At 38.6% G+C, this 27494-nt stretch overlaps 1 protein-coding gene across 2 annotated transcripts in view; it reads right to left on the bottom strand.

Annotated features, from left to right (window-relative positions):
- Nucleotides 1-27494, bottom strand: part of CDK19 (cyclin dependent kinase 19) — a 165653-nt gene that overhangs the window by 34076 nt on the left and 104083 nt on the right. For both annotated transcript variants that reach the window (XM_028104148.2, XM_028104150.2), the window contains 2 exons: nucleotides 16117-16227; nucleotides 13757-13897 (listed from right to left, as the gene is read on the bottom strand). In XM_028104148.2, the coding sequence (XP_027959949.1) occupies nucleotides 13757-13897; nucleotides 16117-16227 (252 nt within the window). The remainder of the gene's footprint in view (nucleotides 1-13756; nucleotides 13898-16116; nucleotides 16228-27494) is intronic.

The raw sequence follows: 27494 nt of genomic DNA, 5'->3' as shown, positions 1-27494 counted from the left end.
CATTTTGGTTAAATTGCTTTTGAAAGGCAAAAGTCAGGGAAATCATGTAATAAACAATATGATTACTTACAAACTATTCTTGAAATATCTGTATCTTAGCAAAATTTAGCTAATTCTTTTTTTTTTTAAGATTTTATTTATTTATTTGACAGACAGACAGTGAGAGAGGGAACACAAGCAGGGGGAGTGGGAGACGGAGAAGCAGGCATCCCGCTGAGCAGGGAGCCCAATGCGGGGCTCGATCCCAGGACCCTGGGATCATGACCTGAGCCGAAGGCAGACACTTAACGATTGAGCCACCCAGGCGCCCCAAATTTAGCTAATTCTTGAAGTTACATTCATGATGCTTTGCGTGTACTTCAGATTTGCTTTTTCCTTCTATGGAATCAATTTTCCCCCCCCACAGGGTTAAATTTATTTTAGTTAATTGGCACCTCATAAAAGAACACTCTGAAGATACACAATTATCCTTTACTACATTTCCTTTGCACTCCTCACCCCCGGACATTTGGAACAAAAATATGAAGCCACAAGATTACTCTTATCAACACCAATAAAGAAGACAGGAAAACACAAACACAACTGTCTACAATCCTGAATAATATGGACAAAACCAATCAGAATATCCATCGGACTCATTTCTGAACAATGAATAGTGCTAGTCTAATATTAATAGCTAGCTACAACTATTCCTTTACTTAAATATAGTAATGGCACAACCCTCCTCACATTTGATACGGAAGTACATTCTCAGGAGAAAACCCTCCGTTTATGTTCCTTTCTTTATACTGTTCTCCATTGTTGACCTTAAACAAAAAAGATTTGTGTTGTAACTGCGCAAGAACTATGAGTGAGATATGTGTGCTTTTTTTTCCTCAGCAAACACAAGAGTCATTTGCTAAGACCATCAGTTTATCATAACTGTTTATGCCTTAAAATAACCTCCTTGATAGTAAAGGATTCAAAAATATGGAGAATCTGGGCGCCTGGGTGGCTCAGTTGGTTAAGCGACTGCCTTCGGCTCAGGTCATGATCCTGGAGTCCCGGGATCGAGTCCCACATCGGGCTTCCTGCTCAGCGGGGAGTCTGCTTCTCCCTCTGACCCTCTTCCCTCTCGTGCTTTCTATCTGTCATTCTCTCTCTCTCAAATAAATAAATAAAATCTTTAAAAAAAAAAATATGGAGAATCTGGTCATCATGATTGGAACCTCCCAAAGGGCAAGGAAGATACTTCTGTCACCACTTTCTGTATCAGCTGAAATCCAGGGACACAGTATTTAATAAATACTTATTGGAAGAATGAATAAAAATGTCAATGGTTAGTAATCATGGTCCTTTGGTAGGCAAGTTTTCAACTTTTTTAAAAGAAGTTGCAGGGCACCTGGCTGGCTCAGTCGGTGGAGCATGCGACTCTTGATCGTGGGGTTGTGGGTTCGAGCCCCATACTGGTGTGGAGATTACTTAAAAATAAAATCTTTAAGGAAAAAAAAAATAAAAGAAGTTGCCAGAAACTAGAGTCAGTGCTTAACCCAAAATATGCCAAGCTCACTTCTGAATACGGGTCTCCCCTGCTTTCCAAAAGTTCAGTTACACCCCTTTACTTTTACAAAAGACCTGCATTAATACCTGCTTTTTCTAATTGAAAGAAATATGAAGAAGATTTCACGTTTACAAAAAAAGGTGAGAAGCGAAAATTGCGTTCAGCTTTTGCTGCACAGCAGCCCTTACAGAGGCAATGGGTCCCGAGCAGGGAGACTGGCCCACCAAGCTCCTTCCCCCGGAACACACTCAGCATCGACCCGCCATAGCCCTCGACTATGAGCATCTGGGCTTTCTCTGGATTGACTGTGTGCATCTGTTAGCAAGATGTGTCCTAAGGCATCAGAAAAGCCTGACAGAGGTTATTTTTGGGGTCTAGGAAAGCTCAAAAACTTTTCCGTATAAATTAATGGTTATCACTTCTTTACTCCATTTCAGCCTATAAAAGATTTCATAGGAACGCTCTGCTTTCGGATAGTGGGGAAAACCTGTAGAGGTTTTTAAAAAAAAATCATGATTTTAGTTTATTCTGGAGTTTCAGCAACCACCCATATGCTACTGACGCTCAAATCTATAACCGTAGGTCTCTAAACTTCTATATGCTTAGAGTTATGTCAGCGGTGCGCTGGCTGTCCCCACAATCATCTCCACTTGTTCAAACTCAATTCTCACTGTCTCTTTTTCTGGTATTCCCTTCTCAGTCAACAAAAGCAGAAGTCTGAACACCCTGTCCTTTATCCTTCAAACCGAATCCTCAGATCTGATTATCTTACTTCCTAAGCATTTAGATACTCTTTCCCCTCCTGTCTATCTTGATTACCTCTGCCAAGTTTTCATCACTTCTCCACCACCTGATTACAACAGCCTGATAAAGCTGCTATCCCTGCACCCTCAAACCAATTCTCCATATCCCTGTGGAGTGTCTGAGTGGTCTCTCTTAAACAAAAACCTGACCAGCTCAGCTCCAACTGGCCACAGGAAAAGTCCACGCTTCTGAACACGATGGCGAAGAATCACCATGGTTGGGTCCTTACTTTTCTCTTCCGCTTCATCATTCACTACTTCTTGCTTCGTTCCAGTGATACCAACATGCTTGCAGTTTCTTACCCCATATGCTCTTACTCCGGCTGTCTCCTCTGCCTGGATGCTGCCCCGCCTCTTCCCCTTTCATCGTATAAATTTCTACTCGTCCTTTAGATTCAGCTAAGTGTGAGTCCTCTCAGACAGCCCCCATCGCAACTGGTCAGATGTCCTCCTGTGCTCAGTACTTTATGCATAGCGGATCCCTGACTATACCTCATAATGTCTTCTTTTTTTTAAGATTTTATTTATTTGAGAGAGAGAGACAACACAAGTGGAGGGGGGAGGGGTAGAGAGAGAGGAAGAAGCAGGACGCAGGGCTCGATCCCAGGACCCTGGGATCATGACCTGAGCCAAAGGCAGATGCTTAACCAACTGAGCCACCCAGGTGCTCCCATAATGTCTTTTTTAAACTTGTTGTTATATAACGATCCATTTGTGTACCTTCCCCAGCATGCATTCATTGAGGGAAGGGGTTGTATTTTATTTATCTGTGTAGTCCTGGTGCCCAGCATAGCTCACCTGGGTGGTTCAGTCCATTAAGCATCTGCTTTTGGCTCAGGTCATGATCCCAGGGTGCTGGGATCAAGCCACGCGTTGGGCTCCCTGCTCAGCAGGGAGCCTGCTTCTCCCCCTCCCTCTGCCTGCCACTCCCCCTGCTTGTGTTCAAGCTCTCTCTCAGTCAAATAAATAAATACAATCTTAAAAAAAAATAAAATGACAATTAGGGTCCATAGTTCTTTAAGTGTCACACTTTAGCTATATTTTGGGTGAAGTGGGCCTTTGTGTTCAGAGAACCTAACCACTGTTTAAGTTGCTTTTCTAAGCAAAAATGCCTTCCCAGTTCAAAATTATTTATCTACAACTAGATACAGGCTATTTGTAACTCAGGAGCCGTCTACAGTATTAAATGCTGTGATTCATTTCATTTTACCTTAAAATGGTCTGGAGGTATCTATAATAGGTTAATCTGAATAACCTCTGTTAATCAAACGTTGGTGTTCATAGTAAACAATGCCTGCCAACCCAGCAATGCACAACAGTTAACAATGCACTTCTTTGTTTTTGCCTTTTAGGAGTGGTTATAGGCCTGGACAGCAGAGATAAGGTTTTCTTTTCTCTAACAAGAACCAATAAAAAGCAGCCATTATAAAAAGCTTAATGCAAGTCAAACACAGGTATCTAGAAGACTACTTACCTAACTAACTGCAAGGTCACTAAGAGTGTAATCAAGATAAATCTGACACTGATGGCAAAGCCAGGACTAATGCAACAAAGACATTCAGATTCTATCTTACTCATTAACGAGTACAATCTGTCCTCAGAGTAGCCATGCTGGTAGGAAGTAGTTTTCTATGTACATTTGTGACATTCATATTTAAATCAAGTAATTCAGTCTTATTATCATGAGAAATTAAGAATGTCAGAGGCAGAGCTCCTCTCTCCTTTTCTCCTCCACCATGGTGTGTGCCGTTGACTGTTCCTGGCCATTTCTTCTCACAAGACTTTCAGCATCAAGCGATTCCCGGCCAGAAGCAAAAGCAGAATCCTCCCATTCCCCCAGTGCATTTGGATGAAAACTGGCGATAAAATCAGGTGCAGCTCCAAGAGGAGACTTGAGAGAAGAGCCAAACTGGGTCTCTAAGGGATGGTGCATGAGACAGCGCGCATGTTTACGCTGCATGGAGGTCACGTGCTCGTATCCCATCACTCTGTAAACATCACGCCTACCTGAACAATAACATGTTTTATGGGGGGGGGGGATGATTGTTCTCTGTTGGTTCAGCAATAAATATGGGAGACCTTTGGTTTGGGGGAAAAAAAAAGGTCAGAGGTAGAAATTATGAAACTGAGCCCTCTCTTTTGACTCATGAAGACACGAAGGTGAAAGACCTACAACCTTACCCAAGTTCACTGTCCCCCCAACAGTGGCAGGCCCAGGCAGGATTAGAACTCAAGTCTCTCAGAAATGCACCACAGGCCAGGGTTATGAGAACAAAAGCGCACCTGGAAAATGCACAACATTTAATTGATTTATGGCCCTCACCTCTAGAAGGCTTCTACTCAGATGAGTGCTTAGTTGAGAATATGATCATCATATGCAGTCTCCCAATGAAATAAATAACCAGTCCATGCATGTCAGATCCCCTCTTGATTAAGACACCGTCATTCTCTATGAGGGATCCTGAATCACCCTAGAGTGCTAGTCACATAGGATGCCTGTGGTAGTGATTACCCTCATATGTACATTTGTCCAAACTGAGCAATTTCTAACTAAAATGGATACATGTTATTATATGTGAATTCTACCTCAATAACACTAATTTAATAAACTAGTATGCCTGAAATGATTCTTCAGTTTTAAACACAGGTCTCAAAGTGCTGGGACTCCTATCTGTAGCCCTTGATTCTTAACCAGTCCCTGCCATTCCTACCACTGTGGAATATATCTTGACTTTCGTCTCTCAGTGACTTTGGAGTTAGTTTGGCAAACCACCTTCTAGATACACGTGTTTGTCAGTACAGGCTACTAAAACTTTCCGCTTAAGTCAGGGATCATCACAAGAGCCCTATCCCTGAGCTGAACCTTAAGAGGTCTCTTAGCCTTTGAAGTGGGTCCTCTTAGAAGTGTGATTCTTAGTGTGTATCACCTGTCTATGGAAGAGATGGTGCAGCATTACACTCCAGCTCACACCCACAGATGTGGAGGACTCTGTAGAAAGTTCCTGTGACTGGGTTATGGATGTGCATGATGAAAACCTGTCATGCCAAAAAAAAAAAAAAAAAAATCACAGCCAGGGGCACTTGGGTGGCTCAGTCAGTCAGACGTCCAACTCTTGATTTCAGCTCAGGTCATGATCTCAGGGTCGTAAGATCAAGCCCCACATCTGGCTCCATGCTGGGTGTGGAACCTGCTTAAGATTCTCTCTCTCTCTCCCTCTGCCCCCATCCCACTCACACACTCTTAAAAAAAAAAAAAAAATCACAGCCCATATCTAGAAAACACCTCAACAATACCTTCTCACATTTTAAGGTATGTGTCACAGTACCCAGAGCATCTTAAGAAACATTATCTCGCCTCATCTCCACAAGGCCTTCTTATGTACAAGTGGAGTAGAAGTCCCTGCACAGGGGTGACATCACTACCATCAAAGGCCTTTAGGCTGCAGACATGAACTGCTGAGCCACAGACTCTCGAGGACCCAGCCCTAAGGAACTAGTAAGGGACCAAAAGTTACCAGCAGGAACCCCAGTTTGATTCATCAGCATGACAAGATCTGCAATCATCCAAAGTCACCTAAAATTGCAAGTTAGAAAAGAGCCAAGCCACATTTTCCTTTTTCATTGCTAGCTCTGCATTCTAAAAGAAATTATGATGATTAAGTCATAATAAAATAAATACTACTTTCTGCCATAATTCTTTAAGTAGACTGTTAACTTAATAAATCGAATAAAAAATAATAAATAGAAAGTCATTCAATTAGCATGATTATTAGAATGAAAAGTAAGTTATTTGAGGCACTTATTCATTTTGATTTCACTTAAGCAACTTTTTTTAACTCATTTTTAAATATGAAGACTTGGCAAAAAACATTAGCAATGTTTAAATATAAATATGATGAAACACAGTCTACTTTAAAAAAAAAAAACACCAAGAAGCACGTTCACATATTCCTAATAGGGCTCTACTTTGTAAAGCAGAAAGGGCTAGAGTTTCAGGCTAAACGAATTCTGGGGAAGAAGGCAGTTAAAAGAAAGGGCATCTTTGGACTGCTGATGGGATCCAGAAGCTTCTACAGAAGGGAAATTAGGAGGAATTCAGGAACTCTGGAGCTAAGACTGGGAGACCAACAACCGTACAAAGTACCTATCCTTATTCCCATTTCATAAATGAGTAAGCTGGGGCTCACGGATCAAGATTAGCTATCTTATGTGGTATACACACACACACACACACACACACACACACACACACACACACAATGGAATATTATGCAGCCATCAAAAAATGAAATCTTGCCATTTGCAACAACGTGGATGGAACTAGAGAGTATTATGCTAAGAAAATAAGTCAATTAGAGAAAGACAAGTATCATATGATCTCACTGTTATGAGGAATTCTCAATCTCAGGAAACAAACTGAGGGTTGCTGGAGTGGTGGGGGGGTGGGAGGGATGGGGTGGCTGGGTGACAGACATTGGGGAGGGTATGTGCTATGGTGAGCGCTGTGAATTGTGTAAGACTGATGAATCACAGACCTGTACCTCTGAAACAAATAATACATTATATGTTAATAAAAAAATTTTTTTAAAAATGATGTTATTTTAGAAATAATTTCTTTTTTAAGTCTAAGATCTCAAAGCTCCCATTTCATAAGAACTAAGCAAGGCTAAACTCTAAAATATTACTAAAGTTCTTCAAAATGCCAGCATGATGGCTGCAGTCAGATTTTAAAGGGTTCATTGTGGTGTAACACATTCACCTTGTCAGGCCCTGTTTAGCATAGACAAACTTAAAGACTTGATGTATCTCCTTGTCAGACAAGGTATGAAGAGAAGCTGTGCCGCACACAGAGATTTCTAGAAGATTCTCCAACCACGAAGGACTTATTTTAATCAACCTTTCACAAAGATTAACAGTACAGTGCTTCTACTCCAACCGAGTGGAGACAGAGGCCATCTCTGACTTTCATATATCGGTCTTTTATACAGCAACGTTCCTAAAGCGCCTTCAAATGCTCTCTCTTAAAGGACTATAATATTTCATGCTTCCACATGGTGTCCCTTCATCGCTTGTCAGCTACCTTTTACAACTCAGCAGCACTACCAATTTTTGGTAGTGGGAAGGTTAAGTTTTTCTTTGCATTTTTGCCTTCGTTTGACACAAATGCATGAAAAATAGAAATAAGAAAGTAGTAGTGATAAGCATAGGCCTCAGACGTGTCACAAAGGTGGATCTCTAGGTACGTTCAAAGTGAAGAAAAATCCTGGATCTCAATTGAACATATCCTCTACATTTAAACAGATTAAACCTGTGGTTCAATAATGGGGAAAGGAATGGACGGGACAGTAGAGGAGGGGAAATGTAAGGAACACATACTGAATTCTGGAAATAAATCACTGAAGAATGTTTGCAAAAGGGAAGGGATAACTGGTACATTATAATATTTTTTAGCTCTTCAGAACCAGAACTATCCCCAAACTCTTGCCACCCAAGCAACTTTTCAACATGGAAAAAAATGATATATGAAAGAAGGGACTACTTGCACTTTATGTTTCCACTAAATAAACAGAACAATAACAGGATCCAAATATCATAGGAAAGCCTTTTAGAGTTTGTGGTAGGCAGCTTCGGACATGGTGTCCAATATCCCCACCCCTAGCAAACACACCCTTGTGTAATCACTCCCCCTGAGTGTGGGCTGCACAAACGACTTCTAGGGAACAGGAGACAGCAATGGTAATGGGATGTCACTTCCATGATTCACTAACGGAACACTGTGACTTCCATCTTGCTAACACACACTCTCTCGCCTTCTTGTTGGCTCACTCTGGTGAAGAAAACTGCCATGTTGTAAGACGCTCTGTCCAAAAGCCCATGTGGCAAAGAACCAAGGGAAGGAAGCCTCCACCTATCAGCTCACGAGGAAATGAATCCTGCCGACAACCACGTGAACAAGATGCTTCCTAGTCAAGACTTGAGATGACTGCAGTCTTTTAAGGAGACTCTGAAACAGAGGATCCAGATAAGCCACAAGATTCCTGACCCATAGAACCTGTGAGATGATAAATGTATAAATATCTTTAAAGCCACTAAGTTTGGGGGCAATTTGTCATACAGCAGTAAGTCTGTCATACAGACTTAAAACATACACAGTCAACAGGTCGTAAACAACCTAGAATGCTGTTGAAAATCAAGTAAGTATTCTGCCTGAACAAGCTGGTGTCCTAAGGAAAAAAATAACAAACCAAAACTATATAGCTCTCTATCAGTTAGTATGACAAAGTATCCAGAGTCATATATTACACATTTCTCTGTAGCTAGAATATCTATTACACCATTTTCTTTAATCAACTGAAATATATCTGACTCTAAGTATTGGCAAGTTTATTATTATTATTATTACTATTAACCTCTAATAGAATAAGTAAGTCTTTAGGTCTGTGACAGAAGTGATTTTTGACAATCTTAAAATGTTTAGTAGATGTTAACTAATAACAAAACTCAAAAGATTACTGGATACAAAATTATTTTCTCCCTCAACCAGCTCTCACAAAATTTCCATGTACCATGTTTGTAGACGATACAGTTATTTGTGCCCATAGACTTCAAAAGAGTACAAATTCACCCACTATTGTGAATAATAATTACCATTCAAACCCGAAGTTAGAGTTTTAGGATGGGACCCCCACAAATATTTTTTAAAAGACAGGGCAGGTCAGTGCCCTGGAGCGTTTACTCAGATCTTTCATTGATAAAGACCCAGCATTTGTCATGTGTTAGGTACTGAAATATGAAAGTGACAGAGATAGTTTAACTTATACTTCAGTTGATGCCACTGATCCAGCAGCAATACTGAGTAACTAAGGAGCCATAAATCTTAGCAACACTATCATTTAGCCAGTATTTCTCTACCTTTGCTAAAGAACAATAGGCAATTGCCAGATGCTTTGCTGAAATTCAATTTAAGTAACTTAAAACACAAACAGTATACCAACACCAGGAATACAAAAACTAGTAAGATATGATCCTTGCTCCCCCGAAGCTCACAATTTTGAAAAAGAGATAAATTCTATCTTGGTACCCTTCCAGCCTCCAGAAGAGTAATCACATAAAAGTGAGTCATCCTAGATTTCATCTTCTTACTCTTAGCTATATCCTGCTGTAAAATTAAAATACATCTTTTTTCCCGTGTGTTTACAAGTTCCAAATATTTATAGACTCATGTCTCTACTTCGCTGTCTCTCAGCCAAGATGAATATATTTAGCTCCTCTTCTCCTTTCCTTTTAAAGCAATTCCTTAATATAAGTAATCTTTTTAGTGACTTTATTTAAATTCTCTATTTCTGTTTTAAATTCTGGGATTCAAATGACATAACTAATACTTATCCCAGATATGTAATCAATCACAATGAAAAACCCCAACTCCTTTGATGATATAATGCCTGTTTGTAGAGTCCAAAACACTGAATTTTGATTTACTTTTTAAATCAGACTATTACACTGCAAATTTATGTTTACTCTAATGCCTTTAATTATATGGATCTTGCAGGTTTCTCACGTCAAATGAAAATTTAGAAATGGTACATACTCTGAAAGAACTGTGACCAACAAACAGTATAAAGCCAAATTTCTTATAGCAATAGGAAATGAAGCATTAAAAAAAAAACCAATCCTGACTAAAATCGCAACTCTATTAAGCTCACACACAAAAAAATAATTTTTCAAATGTCCCCATATTTTAACACCACATTCATATTTGATATACTTTATATTTCTATACTGACTACAGAATACATCTAAAGTAAACATATAGTTTAAATCTTCTACTCCTGAAAATACTTTGGCAGAACCATGACAATATGGTCCAGCTATCAGGATTCATGATCTGCGGTAAGAACTGAGCAGGCTGTCCCAGGGTGGATTCCTACTGGTTCAAAGTTTCAAATATTATTAGTTACTTACTTGAAGAGTAGAGGCATTCAGTGAATGTGAGTAAATTATGAATGTGCTATATAAGGTCAGAACCACATGCAGAATATATTTTTTTCAACACTGTGTTCATGCTATGGATGAGGTAATAATAATCAATAGTGGCTTCTTTAGCGGGAGAAAAATTTTCATTCCGGCAAAAAATGTTCCTTCTCTTGCTCCTTTTTTTTTTTTTTAAGTAAACTACACCACATGTGAGGCTTGAACTTGCAACCCTGACGTCAAGAGTTGTGTGCACTACCCACTGAGCCAGCCAGGCACCCCTGTTGCTCACAAACTTTTAGTACTTAAGAACAAACAAACACCTGAGGTGCCTGGGTTGGCTCAGTCAGTTAAGGGTCTGCCTTCGGCTCAGGTCATGACCCCAGGGTCCTTGAATCGAGTCCCGCATCGGGCTCCCAGCTCGGTGGGGAGTCTGCTTCTCCCTCTCCCCCTGCTTGTACTCTCTCTCTCTCTCTCTCTCTCTCTGTCAAATAAATAAATAAATAAACCTTTAAAAAAAAAAAAAAGAACAAACAAACTCCCTAGCCTGATATCTTGGGCTTCCTTGATCAGGCTCTAACCAATATCTTTCTAGTCTTTTTTTTTTTTTTTTTTTATTTCTTTGACAGAGAGAAACACAGCGAGAGAGAGAACACAGGCAGGGGGAGTGGGAGAGGGAGAAGCAAGCTTCCCCCTGAGCAGAGAGCCCGATGTGGGACTCAATCCCAGGACCCTGGGATCATGACCTGAGCCCAAGGCAGACGCTTAACGACTGAGCCACCCAGGAGCCCCGATATCTTTCTAGTCTTAACCACGTACTACCACTAGCTTATCCATAGTGGAATCAGACAGAAATCCATACTCTTTCTGGGATAATTCAAGAGCTTTCTCACCTCAGAAGTTTTTACATCCAACACTTCCTCAGGTTACCTCCTCTCTCAAACCTCTCCTTAGGATGTCAGTATAGCCAAGTGGTCTAAGATGCCAAAGTCAAGCTTCACTTCCTCAAACCTCTATTTCAATTCTACTTATCCTTCATCGTCTAGCTCAAGTGGCTTTCCCTTCTCCCCTCGCCCCTCGTAACCTCTTCTAACCTTGAGTAGCATTTAGTCTGTTCCTGTCACATGGGCACGATCACATTCTTTCTCATGCGGCTTACAGCGTAATTGCTTGTGTCCATAGCATATTTCTTCTCTCAGAGTAAAGTCCCGAGGAGAAGGGCTTCCATGCAGTCATATCTATGCTGTCCCCATCCCTCATGCTTTAAACATACGAGGTAATAATGAATGTTTCTTGCAGGCAGTGTGTTGAAATGTGTAAATACGTTACTTGATCCAAAAGCATCCCATAATAATCAGTATTCTTACTCATATTCACTCACTGAGGAAATATTTATCCAGTACCTGTTGTGTACTCAGGTACTACTAGTGTGCCAAAATGAATCATAGACGCTGCTCTCTCAGAAAGTATGTGGTCTAGAAGATGTTCTAAGGCAGCTACATACAGTGCTATAATACTAACAGGTAAGTGTCATAAGGGAAGTAAAGACGTACGACAGCAAGAGCATGAAGGAGGGATTATTTCCCAGTAGGAATGGGTACGAGGATAAGTTTTAACATTTGTGCAAGTCCTCAAAGACAGGCAGTATTTGAATATGAAGAGATGGGGTAATAAAGGCCACTGAGGCAAGAAATCTCAGGACGACACAGGGAGCAATCAATAGTTTAATGGTACAGTGTAAATGAAAGATTGTAGGGATAAAGACAAATTCTAAAGGCAGTTGGAGCTATATCTGTTAGGACCTTGAAAGCCCAATAAGGAACTAGAGCTTTAGTCTATAAGCAAAGAGGAACTATCTCAAAGTTCTTGAACAGGAGCTGTGTAATTATTCAGAAGGTCCAAAGTGAATGGAAGGGAAAGAGACTGTTTGCAAGGAGACAAGTTGAGAGGCTAGCACCATCCTTCAAGAAAGAGACAATAAAGGCCTGAACTAGGAATGAGGCACCGGGGATGGAAATGGACAAATGCAGGAGAGATTTTAGAGTTGAAACTGACAAGACTAGGCAATGTCTACATGTACAGTGCAAGGGTCCACAAGGGGTAAAAGAACTTTCTAGGCTGAGAGGAGGGTGATGCCATAACTAAAATAGACACTAAAGCAGCAGCAAACCAACTAGGAGAAAATCTGAGTTTTAGCACAGGTGGATACTCAGGTGACAAGATCAGAAATAAAATCTGTTAATCTATGCTTTCAGAATAAAATATATAATTTTGTGAAAAAAGAGAAGAGTTGAAATTAATCTTCAATAAAAGATTCTGATCGATGATTCAAACATGATCATGAACTCAAAAATAACTCACATCGGTTATACTAAGTACATAGCAAATTAATATCTAAAACCATTTATGAAGAAGGTTTTGAACTGGAACGACCTCATGTACCCACGTAAAAATGTGCTGATTCATGGTTAGTAGTAAAGTGGATAGGTGCAAGTCTTTGAGAACAGTTCAAAATTATGAGGTGACATGCATCTATTGAAAGGGTAAGTCCATCTTTGTGGTCACTGTCATTTGGGTCCAATTTAACTTCAGCATCACAGCAAGAGATGGTCAAGTCAGACAGCAAGGGGTACTAACTAATGTCCTTGTGTATTCATCGCTTTCTATAACAAATACTTCTCCTCAATTAGTAAAACCAAGTCAACCTAGATTTATCCCTACCATATCCCTAGAATCTCCAAAAGCCTAAGAAATAATGATCATGAAACCACTTTTTCGAGGAGAGTTGGGGAATAAAATTTCCAATTATAAACTCATGGGTTTTACAACTATCCAGTAGCCATGTTTTCTCACAAACAAACCAAAAAGATCTCATCAACATAAACTAACATGACAATAATGCAAAGATAACTAGAATTTGACGTTAATAAATGCTTGTTACATGTGTACTGAAAAAAAGTATAATCAAACATTTGATTTGTTGATAATACTGATAACAACATTTATTGATAATATTGATAACAACATTCTATTTACTGGATGCAATGTCATTATTTCAACCTAGCTCTTAAGGAAAAAAAACAATGAGAACTCAATCTTTAATTATTAATGTTTTTACTAACGAGCAATAATACGAAAAACAAAATGGATTAAAAGGTACTTATTTCACATATGACTATTCCATCAAGATTATGCCATTCACTGAAAACCACACTGACATTTTATAGCTATGCATAAATATAATGGAAGAACATACACAAAATGTTAATAATGTTAATCTTTTAATTGTAGGCTTATGGGTGATTTTATTTCCTTCCCTTTTGCTTATATGTGTTTTCAAAATTTTCTACAATTAATGTTTATAATAATTGCACTAAGAGGAAAAGGTATTTTTTAAGAAGGTAAAAAATCATATTGATCAATTTAAAAGAAACATACTTACCAGATCTCTGTGAAGCACCCAATTTGCATGGAGGTAATGGATACCATCAAGAATCTGGTAAAGTAATGATTTAACCATAGATCTTGGCAACTGCATGGGCTTTTTATTTGCTTTTGATGCACGGTGAAACTTAATAATATGCTAAAAATTAAAAAAAATAAAACATACTAAATTATATATAGTATTTGCTAATATCTATATCAATAAAACACAAATCTGCAATAAACTCCCTATATTTAAAAATTACTTATTAAAGGCCAATAATGACGCAAAGAAAAATAATTTGAATAATAAGGTCAACCAAATGGAACCTATATTGACAGTGAACGTGACAATGTTACTGAGGGTATAATGACTAGATTTATTGAAACCATTAAGATTTTCATTAAATAAGACTGAAAGGTAAAAAGCATTGATGTTTAAAAGCCTGCATAAAAATAGTACTAGTTGTATTTTCTATTGACAGAATGAAAGACTAAAAAAAAAGAGAAAAAGACCCTGTAAATCTTTACTGTTTTTTTTGTTTTGTTTTGTTTTGTTTTTTAAGGAAACTCCATGCCATACATGGGGCTGGAACTCACAACCCTGAGATCAAGAGTCGCATGCTCTACCAACTGAGCCAGCCATGCGCCCCTATATCTTTACGATACTATAAAAAGTTAGCACTTAGAGCACTTGTGTAATGTCACTGACTATGTGTACATTTGAATTATTGGAAAGTTCTACCTTGTTTTGGCACAGAATGAAATTAAGATACATTCCTAGTAGTTAATATTAAATAGGAAATCACTAGAAGGGAGGAGGGAGAGAAAATTGGGGAATTCAATCCCATTGAAATAAATATAACTACATCAACATATTCAAATTTTTATGTCCACATGTTATTTTGTAGGTCATGAAAACATTATCATGATAGGGAAGAAATGCTACCTGAACCCCAAACCTGCACCTCCATCTCCACCTTACCCCTATGCAAAACATGACATAAGGGTATTAAAGGCCATTTAAACCCCTATTAAACAACACTGTTAACATTGCTCTACTAACTTTAAAATGGCCAAATGGTAGGGAAAAATTTTAAGCTATTTACATAGCTTTCTTGCTTTTTTATAAACTGTTCAACAATATGTACTTTATTTAAAGAACTAATAGAAAATTAGGGTTTATACTGTAGCAGCAGTGTCCCCCCCCCAAAAAAATATAGTAAGAGCTACATATATATAACTTTCAACTTTTTACAGCCACATCAAAAGAAAAAAAAGAAACAGGTAAAATTGATATACTCTATTTTAATTAACCCAATATATTCAAAATATTATCATTTCAACATATAATATAAAACATCTTAATGAGGTATTTTACATTTTTTTCCTACTAAGTCTTCAAAAGTCAGTGTGTATCTTATATTTACGGTGCATCTCAATTTAGACCAGCTACACTTCAAGTGCTCAATGGGCACATGCAGCTAGGGGCCACCATGTTACAAACAACACAGTTCTACAGGACCTGACTAGTCCAATGCACTACATGTTCTTTCATCACATCACTCATGTTCAAAGTGAAGTGCACATGTTATCAAATAAACCTTGGCAGAAATATAAAGGATACAGAGAAATGGGAAAAACATAATTTTTATGAATATCCATGAGAAAAATTCATTGGACATTCTTGTCAATATGCTATAATAGCATAAATTCTGAAAGTTCCTTCAAGACCTATAAGTCTGTTAAAGTTACTCCTAAACAGATGTGCCGTATATATAGATGACACACCCAACTATGTTTAGTCAAAACTTAACTATCAAAAATTTGGACTTACTGCCAAGTTTGAATTTTTGTACTTTTAGCAACTCCTTGGATAAAATGTTTAAATACCCTGATTTCTAACTTAAAAAATTTGGAATTAGAATTTTTGGCTAATATTTGTAAAACTATATATGTACTTCCATTTGGTGGAGTCAGTTTTAATTGGAAAATTGCTGCAAGAGACTGACCTTAACTTAGAAAGGGAAATTATTCACAAGTATGTAACTGGTGAAATTTGAACTACTTTGTGTACCACAAAGGAAAGCAATTTTCACTACACATTATCAGTAAACTGTCATTGATGATTTGCATAAAATTACAATCTCACACACATTAACACTTTCTGAAGTGAAATTTCTGAATGTTACAAATACCATCTTCTCAGTATATGACAGTGTTTATTGCTCGAGTTCTTTTAAATCTGCATTTGCATTTAATATTTATTTTAAAGTCTGGTCAACAAAGCAAGTTTTCCTTTACGTGCAGTGCATATATACATCTGTTTCTCTGTACCTAGAGGAAAGAGTCCTAAAAATAAAGCGAGTTTAGACTTACCCACAAATCATGTTCTGCATAATCAAAGAGCAGCCACACCTTCCTGTCACTGTGAGAAAGGAACACCTTCTGCAAGGCGATCACGTTAGGGTGCTTCAATTCTCGCAAAAGCTGAATGCAAGAGGAAGAGAGGGGTCACTCTCCTGTTCGCAAGCAGGGGGAAATGATGCATTTTCTGGTGAAATTTTTGAAAATTTAGACAATCCAGATAAGCAAAATAAAAGAAAAAAAAATACCCCTACTCTGAGATAAGCTCTGCGCCATCTTGGTGGATATCCTTCCAAATTCTTTTTCCACATGTATGTGAGTGTTTTCAAAATGGGATCATTTTAAACAGTAAAATGTAAAATGGTAAACAAAAGTAAATATTGTATCACGAAGTAATTAAATATAATTCGGAGGGTGCTTATTTTTTTTTTACCATTGGGGAGCAGGAATCACGTATTCATTCTGTTTTTTTCTACCCTAGCACAGGAGGTGCTCAGTAAATATTTGACAAAAAAAGGAAAGAGATTTAACAGTCCCCACACTTATCCATGCCTAAAGCACGTGGTTGAGATTTTTTAGAAAAACAGTGAGTATAAGTAATGCCTCTCATACCCACTGATTAAAAAAAAAAAAAAAATTGGTGTGGAGAAGAGGTCCCATAAATAGAGAATAAGGAACAGGCCCTCACAGAGTAGAAGCTGGACCCTGATAGTAAGAAGGAAATCATAAGAAGATAAACCAGATCCACAAGTGAAATCTTAGCACTTGGCACATAACAGGCAGCTGCTTAATAAATTATTTAGCAACAACTTTCGCTGTTCGAGGGGAAAGGCTCATAAACATGCCTGCCTCAGGTAGTCCTTAATCAGGGTTCAAATTTAACACTAACATGCTCAATTTGATATTTTGAACGTATTTTAAACGTAAAACTCTGTGGGAGATACAAAAAGGAAGAGGGAACAAAATTTCTACTGATTACTTTCTGTGTATAGGATGATCATATATACATGTTTTTCTCTCACTTAATCCTTATAACAACCCTATGATGCACATGGAAACTGAAGTCCAGTGTTATAAAAATAACTTGACCAAAACCAAACACCTAGAAAGAGAAGCGGTCTGGATTTAAAGAGCTCTGCCCAGTTCCAAAGTCCATGCTTTGTCCACTATGGCTAAAGTCCTTGTCTTCAATTCCTACAGTTTAACGGGCAAGACAGACCTACAAATTGATCAATGAGGCAAGAGAAAAATGAACTGCTTCCCCATTCTAATAACTTTATTGTTATTTTTTCCTAATAACTTTAAATGAGTAAAGTATACCTTCAGTGCCTGTGCTGGAATCCTATAAAAAAAAATCGTGTGAATTCCATCTCTGGAACTTTTATAAATTTCTTCACAGTTGCCGAATTCTTCACTACTTTCAATGTTGTTTCCCAGTCCTTCAATTCTCTCGTTTTGGCTCTGTACTTCAGCTCTTTCTCTTGACCTGCACTTTGACCACCTTGCTGGAAGGTGGCGCTCTACCAGCTATAATCTGGGCATGGTTCCGGGATATGACTCGCTGGGTTCTCCCTCAACCCACATGCCCTGGGACACAGCTAAGAAGCAAGAGTTAGGATGTGCTGGGCTGTCCCGAGACAGCCTTCTACTTTACAGTCGGCCTCAGGGTTCTCTCCACATTTCCTACTGGATGTAGGTGGGAAAGGAGAGCTGGAAAGAAACATCCAGGGAAGATATAATAGTCCTACTCCCTTGGTGGGGAAGGCAGGAGGGGGGCCACTAGGTGGGTGCTCAGCTATCGGCCGCTCTCCCTGCTCCCACTGCCTAAGAAAGGTGAAACAATCCTGCTTCTTGCTTCAGATGCAAATGTTAGACATAATACGCTCCTAATTAGTGACTGAATCAGAGAAAGTGGGGGGGAGGGATGCAGAGCTATATCCAGACAGGTTTCCTGTTTTTGAATGGTTAAGGCTCCCAGACTCAGTAGCTTAATATATTTAATGACCCTATTTGCCATGGTCAACCTTCAAGCACTTGGACCCTGGTAAGAGGCCTCACTGCAGATGCAATGTCTTGTCACCCTCTCTTTCTGACTCTTGGTATTAATGAACTTAGAGAGTGTGGCTTTATTAAATCTCTACCCAAAATACGTTCTCTTTGTTGCCTGCAGTGAAAGGGAGGTGAAACTCACTTCTTCATCTAAACCAGTCTCTGACTTGTCTGGGGGAGGGGACATCACGTGTAGCAATATTTCAATCAGTATCTCTAAAAAGTTGTTTTCTGTGGCTACAAATTGATGAGCCCTCTATAATGAAACCACTTTAACTCCCATGTTTAAACATTATTTTGAATAGGTAATACATTTACATGGTCCAAAAATCAAAAGTACATACAAGGATATTATACATTGAGATGTCTCATTACCACGCCTGCCCCTGGTGACCTTAGTCCTCCTTACCTGCTAGAACTAACAACTTTTATTAGTTAATCCTTCCAGTGTTTCTTTATGCAAATAAAAGCAAATATGACTATATATTTTCATCTGTCCTTATTTACTCAAAAGATAGCACTTAACTTGTTTTCAATACAATCTATCCTAGAAATTCTCTCCAATATCAGTATACAATTTTAGTAGCTAGAAATCTTTCTTTTTCTTTATTACAGCAACAATGTATTTCTAGGTCTTTTCCTTTCTAGGTTCTATTTTTTTTTTATTGTGGTAAAATATACATAAGTTTACCATTTTAACCATTTTTAAGTGTACAGTTATTCTTTGATACTTGTTTTGCAGAAATATCTCACTTGTACTAACATGAAGCTGTTACAGTCTTTATATTCATTCAAGTAAAGCAAGGGATAAGACAAACGCCAAATAATAGGGAGCCTTGTAAGCCATGCATAGTGTCACCAGCAAGGCTCTCTAATATCACTGGAAGTTTGCTGGGCAGAGGGGGTTAGTGGAAAAGCCAGCTGATATTAAAGGTCCCACACTTTGACTATCTTCTGTGCATGTCTCATGGTCAGGTCACCGAACAAGGAAGTTTGAAGGTGATGGTGTTTAAGATGACTCTCAGATTTGACTTCACGGAATCATCTGTACTTTATGTGTATTTATATTAGTATATTTTTATACTGCTTTAACTGTTTATAACTGCCCCCATTAAACCTTGAGAACAATTTTTAATTTATCCCTGTATCCCCAGGGACTAACGCAGAGCCTGGCCCATAGAAGAAGCCCTGTTTTTAGTGATCTCACCTAGTTTGAGGGCTTTAAATGTCACCGACATGCATGAACTCCCCAATGTTCATCTTTAGCCCTCACATCTTCCCTGAACTCCAGCGATGTGTATCCAATTGCATCAACATCTCTACTTGAATGTCTAAGGGCCCAAACTAAAGGGGTGATCTCCATCTCCCCTGCCCTCTACCTCAACTGCTCTTCCTCCGGCTCAGTTCATAGCAACTTCATCATTCCAGTTACTCAGGTAAACAACTTCATCTACTTTAACTCTACTCACAATATCACCTTCTCAGCCAGTCTTTCCTGGCTCCTCTATTTGAAATTGTAACCTCCCTCTGCACCTTTATTTTTCTGCAAAGCACTATCACTGTCAAATGTATTATGCCTCTATATCCCTTATGTCTAATTCTGAAGAGCTCAGAAAACAAAGCTTTCTAGGAACTCATGTAGGAAAAAAATAATTTAACTTCAGTGGAAAAAAAAATGCACTGTCAAGGGCACATCCTTTCAGGTTATCAGATTCTAATTCTATGGAAGCTATCTTCAACTCTGTACATTATAGATAACTGAAAACAATGCAGGCTAATTCTTGTCTATACACGTGCAAACTGTCCTGTCCAGAAGAGGTTCACTGACTTCCCTCTCCCGTGATGGAAGAGGTGAGTTTTGCCTCAATTTGCCCATCATTTTAATATTCCTAATTGATAAATATGTCTGTTCTAAGGATTCTCCTTTGAATGGGCTATACCATCTACTGGGTTCCTTCATTTAATAAGTTAAATAAAATCTTCAAAATGTGTTCATTTTATATTTGTATCACATCATAATTTTATCTTTTTTGAAAATTATCCTTTGATACTCATTTTGCAGAAATCTCTCACTTGCACTAACATGAAGCTGTTTTAGTCTTTATTCATCCAAGTGTGAATGATCATACTTCGATACTGAAGAATATTAATAGGTTTGATTACTGCTTCCCTGGGTGTTAGGTGACATAATATATACACCATATTATCTTTCTAAAATCTTTTTAAAATTTTTGAATCTAAAACACATCTGGTTCCCAAAGCTTCATTTAAGGAATTGGGGACCCAGGTATTGTTTATTTATTTTATCTTGTTTAGTGTCTGTTTCTCTCCATTAACACATAAGCTCCATGAAGGCAAAGTTGTTGCTGGTTTTATATCCCCCATGCTTAAAATGGTGCCTGGCACATGGTAAGCACTCCATAAATATTTGTTAAAAGAATTAAATCTACTGAACTTATCTAGTTCTTACAAAACAAACCAGTAAAGAGTTTGGAATATTATAAAACTTTGGTATCCTTCCAAAAGGTGTTTTGAACGATTTTGTTTTTAATAAACTGAATAGACTACGTCTAAAATAGTTTTTCTAAAGATACTGACTTTCTGCAAGCTACATCTATTTTAAGCTTAAAAAGGAAGAGTTCTCTCAACTAGCACCCACACTACCAGAACCTGAAACGGGAAAGGGCGCTGCGAGGGTGTTTCCTGAAAGGGCTATGAATGAAATAAGCACTACAAAATTCTGAAGAAAATGCACACAGGAAAAGGGAGCCCGGGGGGACACACCTGAGGAACAAAACAGAGATGAGTCACTGGTTGGTTACTTTCAAGGCTAGTTTACTAACACAATGCTAGACCCTAAACAAATGCCACACAAAAGTGTATTCTCTACCCCAATTTACTGAAGCAGACAAACGAAAAGAAAGAAATTTCTCTACCACCATTTACTGAAGAAACAAATGAACAAAAACAGCAAATATAAATGTCCGATAATAAGAAATATTCGCTGATAAGTGAATTACGGTATATCCACATATTGTAGCCTCATGCACATATGCCAAGAGTTTTTAAATACATGAGAAAAGACTTATAATATTGTGATGTAATATAAAAAGCTGCAAAATAGTAAATGTCTATAAAATAGGAAATACATCAAAACATTAATATAGTTATCCTTGGGTGGCAGGATTAGGTGTGATTTTTTAGTTCTATTTTTCTATTTTACAAGTTTTCTATAATGAGCTCTTATAATTTAAAAACTTACTCTTATTGTTTAAAAACTCACACATGTACACACACACACACACACCAAAAGACAGTTCTTTCTCTCCAGAAAGGTATCTCCTGCTAAGATAAGATACTATCAAACTATCACAGTTCCTTACATGATTGATCTGAAAAGGGACTCAAGGAAAGAAGGAGACGGTTGAGCTTGTCCTTACTTTCCTTCATTCTTGGCAATATCAGATTTTACCAATGGACTTGAATCTCTTGTCACACAAATATTTGTTCAACATGACATCATGCAACTATAGATACGCTTTAATCATATCTAAACAACAGTTAAGTATAATGTGATTTTCCTGTGAAAATCCCACACTAAATGATAACATCTCCTGTGCAGATACTCATCAAAGGAGCCTAATGAAGAATGTGCAATGAACATCCCAAGATTTTACCGGATCTTCAAGGGCATATAAGTGACCATAAAGAGTATCTACTTTTCACTATCCTAAACATATAATAATTCAAAGTTATAATCCTAATCTTTTTTCTCGAAGGCACTATTTAGGATCCTGACTCACTTTGGGGAGGCTTGGGCTAGACTACCGATTACAGAACCCATTCTAATTTTTATACACACATCTTTCTTCCCCTCTTACCCCCTCTTTCTGTTCTCCAAGTCTCTGATGCCCCCCATGGGTTCCAGATTCCTCTTTTAGAGTATCTGAATGGAAAGGGTCCTCTTATACTTCAATGACTCATTTATCTCAAAGTAAATTCAATTTTCTATTCTTTTTTTTTTTTTTTTTGAGAGAGGTGGGGGAGAGGCAGGCGGAGAGAGAGAGAGAATCTTAAGCAGGCTCCACACTCAGTGCAGAGTCTGATGCAGGGCTTGAACTCACGACCCTGAGATCATAACCTGAACTGAAATCAAGAATCGGACACTTAACCAAGTGAGCCACCCAGACACCCTCAGTTTTCTATTCTTATTTGATCTGTTGAAAGTAACTGTAGGATTCACCTGACTATCAATCTTTCCCATGGTGAAAATGGCTTTACTTTAGGAAGCACTAAGTTGTATCATTTTTTTAAGTGTATGACCCCCCACCCACCCCCCACACACACAAAAGGAAGATAAATGAAGCAGTTTATTTTATGGCAAAGAGGGGACTCAGCTAATTCCAAAATGCTGCAGTATTTCTAAACTGCAAGCTAAGAATTAGCATTTTTGAAATCTGCCACTTCCACATCTGTGACAGCAGCCCTTTGGGAAGCTGGTCTTTGCAAGCACATAGATACATTATAACCCCCCAGCAGGTGGCACTCATACTCTGAAAAGGGGTCTATAAAACAGTAACCCAGCTCTGGTTCAAGGTGGCCCTCAATTATTTTGCTTTATTTTACTTTAGAGACACTGCTTAGGTACCCGTCATATGCTTCAGGGAGGTCAATGCTCCGACTGCCCCAGAGGAGAGGCAACAGTGAAGCAGCACGCATAATGCAAAAAGTAAGGATTTTAGAATTCCCAGATCTGAGTTTGAGTCCTGACTTACTAGCTGCATGATATACAGCAAGTTGATTTCAAAACCCCTCTGGGCCTCATGGAATAATGAATATCTACTGCCAAACACAAACACAGGGTCTGTAAGAATTAAATGAATATAAGTACACTGACTATGTAACACAATGCATAGGACATATTAAGTGCTTGATAAATTATAGTTATTACTCTTATTAATTAACTCTTATTAACAAGAATGGGATGTGGACTAAATGACATAATATATGCAGAATGCCTGGCATACTGTAAGTTCTTGATGAATAATAGCTATTATTGCCCACATACCTGAGTGGAAGAGACCAACCACTCTGGACAGTTGGAGAACCTGTTAAAGGGAGATGTGCTGCTGGGGTGCCTGGGTGGCTCAGTCAGCTAAGCATCTGCCTTTGGCTCAGGTCACGATCCCAGGGTCCTGAGATCGAGCCCCGCTCCCTGTTCAGCGGGGAGTCTGCTTCTCCCTCTCCCACTGCCCCTCCCCCTGGTTGTGCTCTCTCTCTTTCAAATAAATAAGTAAATTCTTAAAAAAAAAGGGGGGGGGTGTGCTGCGATGGGGAACGCCATAGCATTTCCTTACCAAATTCCTGAAACTCCCCTGGTACAATCTATAATAATACCATGGCTATAGGAAAGTTACTTTCCTTTCCATTTTGTAGCAATCTGGTTTCCTTTTCTCCCTCAAGTACTACAGGTACTTGATAGATACTTGAAACGAAATGAGACCTGTAATAAATAAATAAATATCCCCTCAACCATGAGAGCTGATATGTTCTTTTTAAACTATGAGTGTTTTTTAAAAAGATTTATTTATTTGACAGAGAAAGTGAGAGAGCACAAGGAGGGGGAGTGGCCGGCAGAGGGAGCCTGATGCAGAGCTCGATCCCAGGACACTGGGATCATGACCTAAGTCAAAGGCAGATGCTTAACCGATGGAGCCACCCAGGCGTCCCTAACTGTGAGTGTTTTATAAGCACTCTGAATATACAAAGCTTAAATATGAAAAACAAAACCAATGCAAATCAAAATAAAGAGTTTACAAAGTAAAACCTAAGGAACCGGAATTCTCAAGGGCTTTCTGAGTCAATGAGTGGTAATCAGAAAATCTTTTCTTGTTTCAATGCTCCTGGTTGAAAATCTTCCCTACCTTCACAATTATTGAAATGAAATTTGTCTTTGACTCTGGACATTGTTTTAGAGCCTTGGGGTTTCAATAAATAAACTTCTAACAAATGTTTATTTTCTTCTCATCTATCCTTGTTTTTGTCCTAGAAGTAAAATGAGGAAGGAAAAAAAAATCTAATTTAAAACTCCTTAATTAGATCCTTGCTTAAAAAAAAAAAAAGTATTGTCTTACTCTCCATAATTCTGTCTCTAGTCCTCTTTTCTTTCTCTATTCTGCAGTCCCTCTCGACATCTTACTCATGTGTCTGAGGTTTAGCTACTACTTTTATGGAGAATCACAAATCTCTGGCTCTAGCTCTAACCTTGCCCCTAAACTCTGACGTCAGTTTCCAACTATGCATATCTACATCCACATGAATCCCTCTGTACCTCAAAATCCACAGATCCAAGACTGAACATCACTTGCCCACCTCTCCCTCTTAGTGTGCCCACTATTCCTGCAATTACACTATTTCCTAATTACCAAGGTAAGCTCAAAACCTATCATCAATCGGTGTTCAGGCACTGAACAAGTGCTACACACCCTGCCTTTTAAATATCACTCATGAATTCTCACCTTTTACACATGGGCCCCTGTCTTTGCCTGGAAAGATCTTCCCTACCCTCTTTGTCTGATTAATGCCTACTTATTTTTTTAGAAAGGAGTTGTTTAGGGGCACCTGCGTGGCTCAGGCATTGAGCGTCTGCCTTCGGCTCAAGTCATATCCCAGGGTCCTGGGATCGAGCCCCACATTGGGCTCCCTGCTTGGCGGGAAGCCTGCTTCTCCCTCTCCCACTTCCCCCTGCTTGTGTTCCCTCTCTCACTGTCTCTCTCTCTCTCTGTCAAATAAATAAAATCTTTAAAAAAAAAAAAGTAGTAATTTTATTCTAAATGGCCATAATAAACCTTACTTTTATTTCAGTGCACTCTCAAGCTATCTGGGTTCACACCTAACCCATACCCTTATAGCTTATACTTCTAAAATATATGGTTTATATTTTCTTTAATAAAAGCAGGCAACCAAGTAGCCCTGAAAGTCTACCCACTCCCTCCCTGCCCGCCATCTAGATGGTTCCGGCTAAGGATCTTTAGGGAGAGGGTGAGGGTTTTGCTTTCTGAAGGAACTTGTTTCATCCATGTTGGATGTTCTGCCTTTCAGAATGACTGACATTATCAGTGGTCAGACACCCATCCCATACAACTACAAGAAATTGCACTAACATTTACAATTTATAGCTAAAGGTTTTGATTAATTATTAATAGCTAAAATACCAATACCAGTAACTCAACGTATTTCACATCACTATGCTTCCAGAGAAGATAAACACAGCGAAGTCAAGGCTCAAATACATTAATCATTTATAGCTCCCGAAGACCTCACAGGAATTTAAACAGTAGTAATAAGTAAAGCTACTAAATGATCTGACCAAAATGCAATCCAGGAAATGTCTACTGTATTGTTTCCATTAAACAAAAAATCTACTTCCTTCCTACTCTGCTAAAAAACCTTTGTAGGCATTATAAGCAAACACAGAGGGGGGTGAGTTTCCACAATGAAATAAATGACTTCTTTTATATTAAACATCTACTAGAATTAATAAATCCTAAATATTTCTACTGAGTATTTTTACTTTTTTTTTTAAGATTTTATTTATTTGACAAAGAAACACAGTGAGAGAGGGAACACAAGCAGTGTGGAATTGGAGAGGGAGAAGCAGGCTTCACACTGAGCAGGGAGCCCAACAAGGGGCTTGATCCCAGGATCCTGGGACCATGACCTGAGCCGAAGACAGATGCTTAACAACTGAGCCACCCAGGCGCCCCTAACTTTACTTTTTTAAAGGAGCTACATTGTGACATATGTGACTTTTATGAAGATATGTTAAAACAATTAGGGAAAAAAAACCCTGGCAATTACTACATTATACTAATGAAAGATAATTCAAAATACTATAACTTTCAATAATATTATGTTTAGCAGAGCACAGATGCAAAAAAGGACATCAACTTTAAAGTAAGCTTTCCTTGAATAATCTTGGAGCTTTGAAATGTCTTCATTCAGCTGCTTGAAAAATACATATAAAATGTCAAATCTCACTAGACTCTCCTCTTTGAAATGTAATTCTCCAACATAAGTTCTGGTCACACTGAAAACAAACAAACATCTGCCAAAAGGAGAAGCTCCTTTTAAATAAAATTCACAGGGAAAGGTTAATAAATCTGACAACAAAACTGTCTTGTTCAGAAAATATATCCTAAACAAAGTCAAAAGGCTAACAACAAACGTGGAAAACATCACCAAATTGTAAGACATTACCATTAAAGGGCTAATTTGCTTGATTTATAGGGCTTACAAATATCATTAAGAAAAAAAACCACTTCGGGGCACCTGGGTGGCTCAGTTGTTAAGCTGGCTGCCTTCAGCTCAGGTCATGATCCTGGGGTCCTGAGCCCCGTGTTGGGCTCCCTGCTCGGCGGGAAGCCTGCTTCTCCCTCTCCCTCTGCCTGCCGCTCTGCCTACTTGTGCTCTCTATCTCTCTGTCAAATAAGTAAATAAAATCTTTAAAAAAAAGAAAACCACATCAATAAAACAATGGGCAGAGAATGTAAATAGACATTTCACAAAAGGAAATACTAACTAAAATAGTAAAAAATTATATGAAAATATGACTCTCACAATATAAGAATGCAAACTGAAGCAATGGAGATATCTTTCATCTATGAGATAGGGAAAAATTTTACAGCTTAAGAGTATCTAAATGGGGAGCTCCTGGGTGGCTCAGTCGTTGGGTATCTGCCTTCGGTTTGGGTCATGATCCCAGGGTCCTGGGGATCCAGCCCTGCATCAGGCTCCCTCCTCCACGGGAAGCCTGCTTCTCCCTCTCCCACTCCCCCTGCTTATGTTCCCTCTCTCACTCTCTCTCTCTCTCTCTCTCTCTGTCAAATAAATAAATAAATAAAATCTTTAAAAAAAAAAAGGTATCTAAATGGTATCAATAGGAAACTGGCTGAATAAATCAAAGGCCCATCCCTATGGTGGAAATATTATATAGCCAATAAAAAGAATGCAGTAAGAATTAGATCTGAATTGTTGGTATGGAAAGAGTACCAAGATAAAATGTTAAGTAATATAGAGGGAACAGAATATATAACATCTTTAGGTACTTTTAAAAGATACAGGGACGCCTAGGTGGCTCAGTTGTGGGTTGTACATCAGACTCTTGGTTTAACCTCAGGTCTGATCTTGGGGTTGTGGGATCGGCTCCCTGTTAGGCTCTGTGCTCAAGGCAAAAGCTGCTTGACCCTCTCCTTCCGTCTCTGCCCCTCCCCACTCACATGCACATTCAGTTTCTCTAAAATAAATGAATAAAGGGTGCCTGGGTGGCTCAGTCATTAAGC

Source organism: Eumetopias jubatus, unplaced genomic scaffold, assembly GCF_037043125.1.
Source record: "Eumetopias jubatus isolate StellerSeaLion01/CBP00866 unplaced genomic scaffold, mEumJub1_p1.0 scaffold_6, whole genome shotgun sequence".
Taxonomy (NCBI): domain Eukaryota; kingdom Metazoa; phylum Chordata; class Mammalia; order Carnivora; family Otariidae; genus Eumetopias; species Eumetopias jubatus.
The sequence above is the reverse complement of the archived record's forward strand: the minus strand, read 5'-3'. Positions and strand labels throughout refer to the sequence as shown.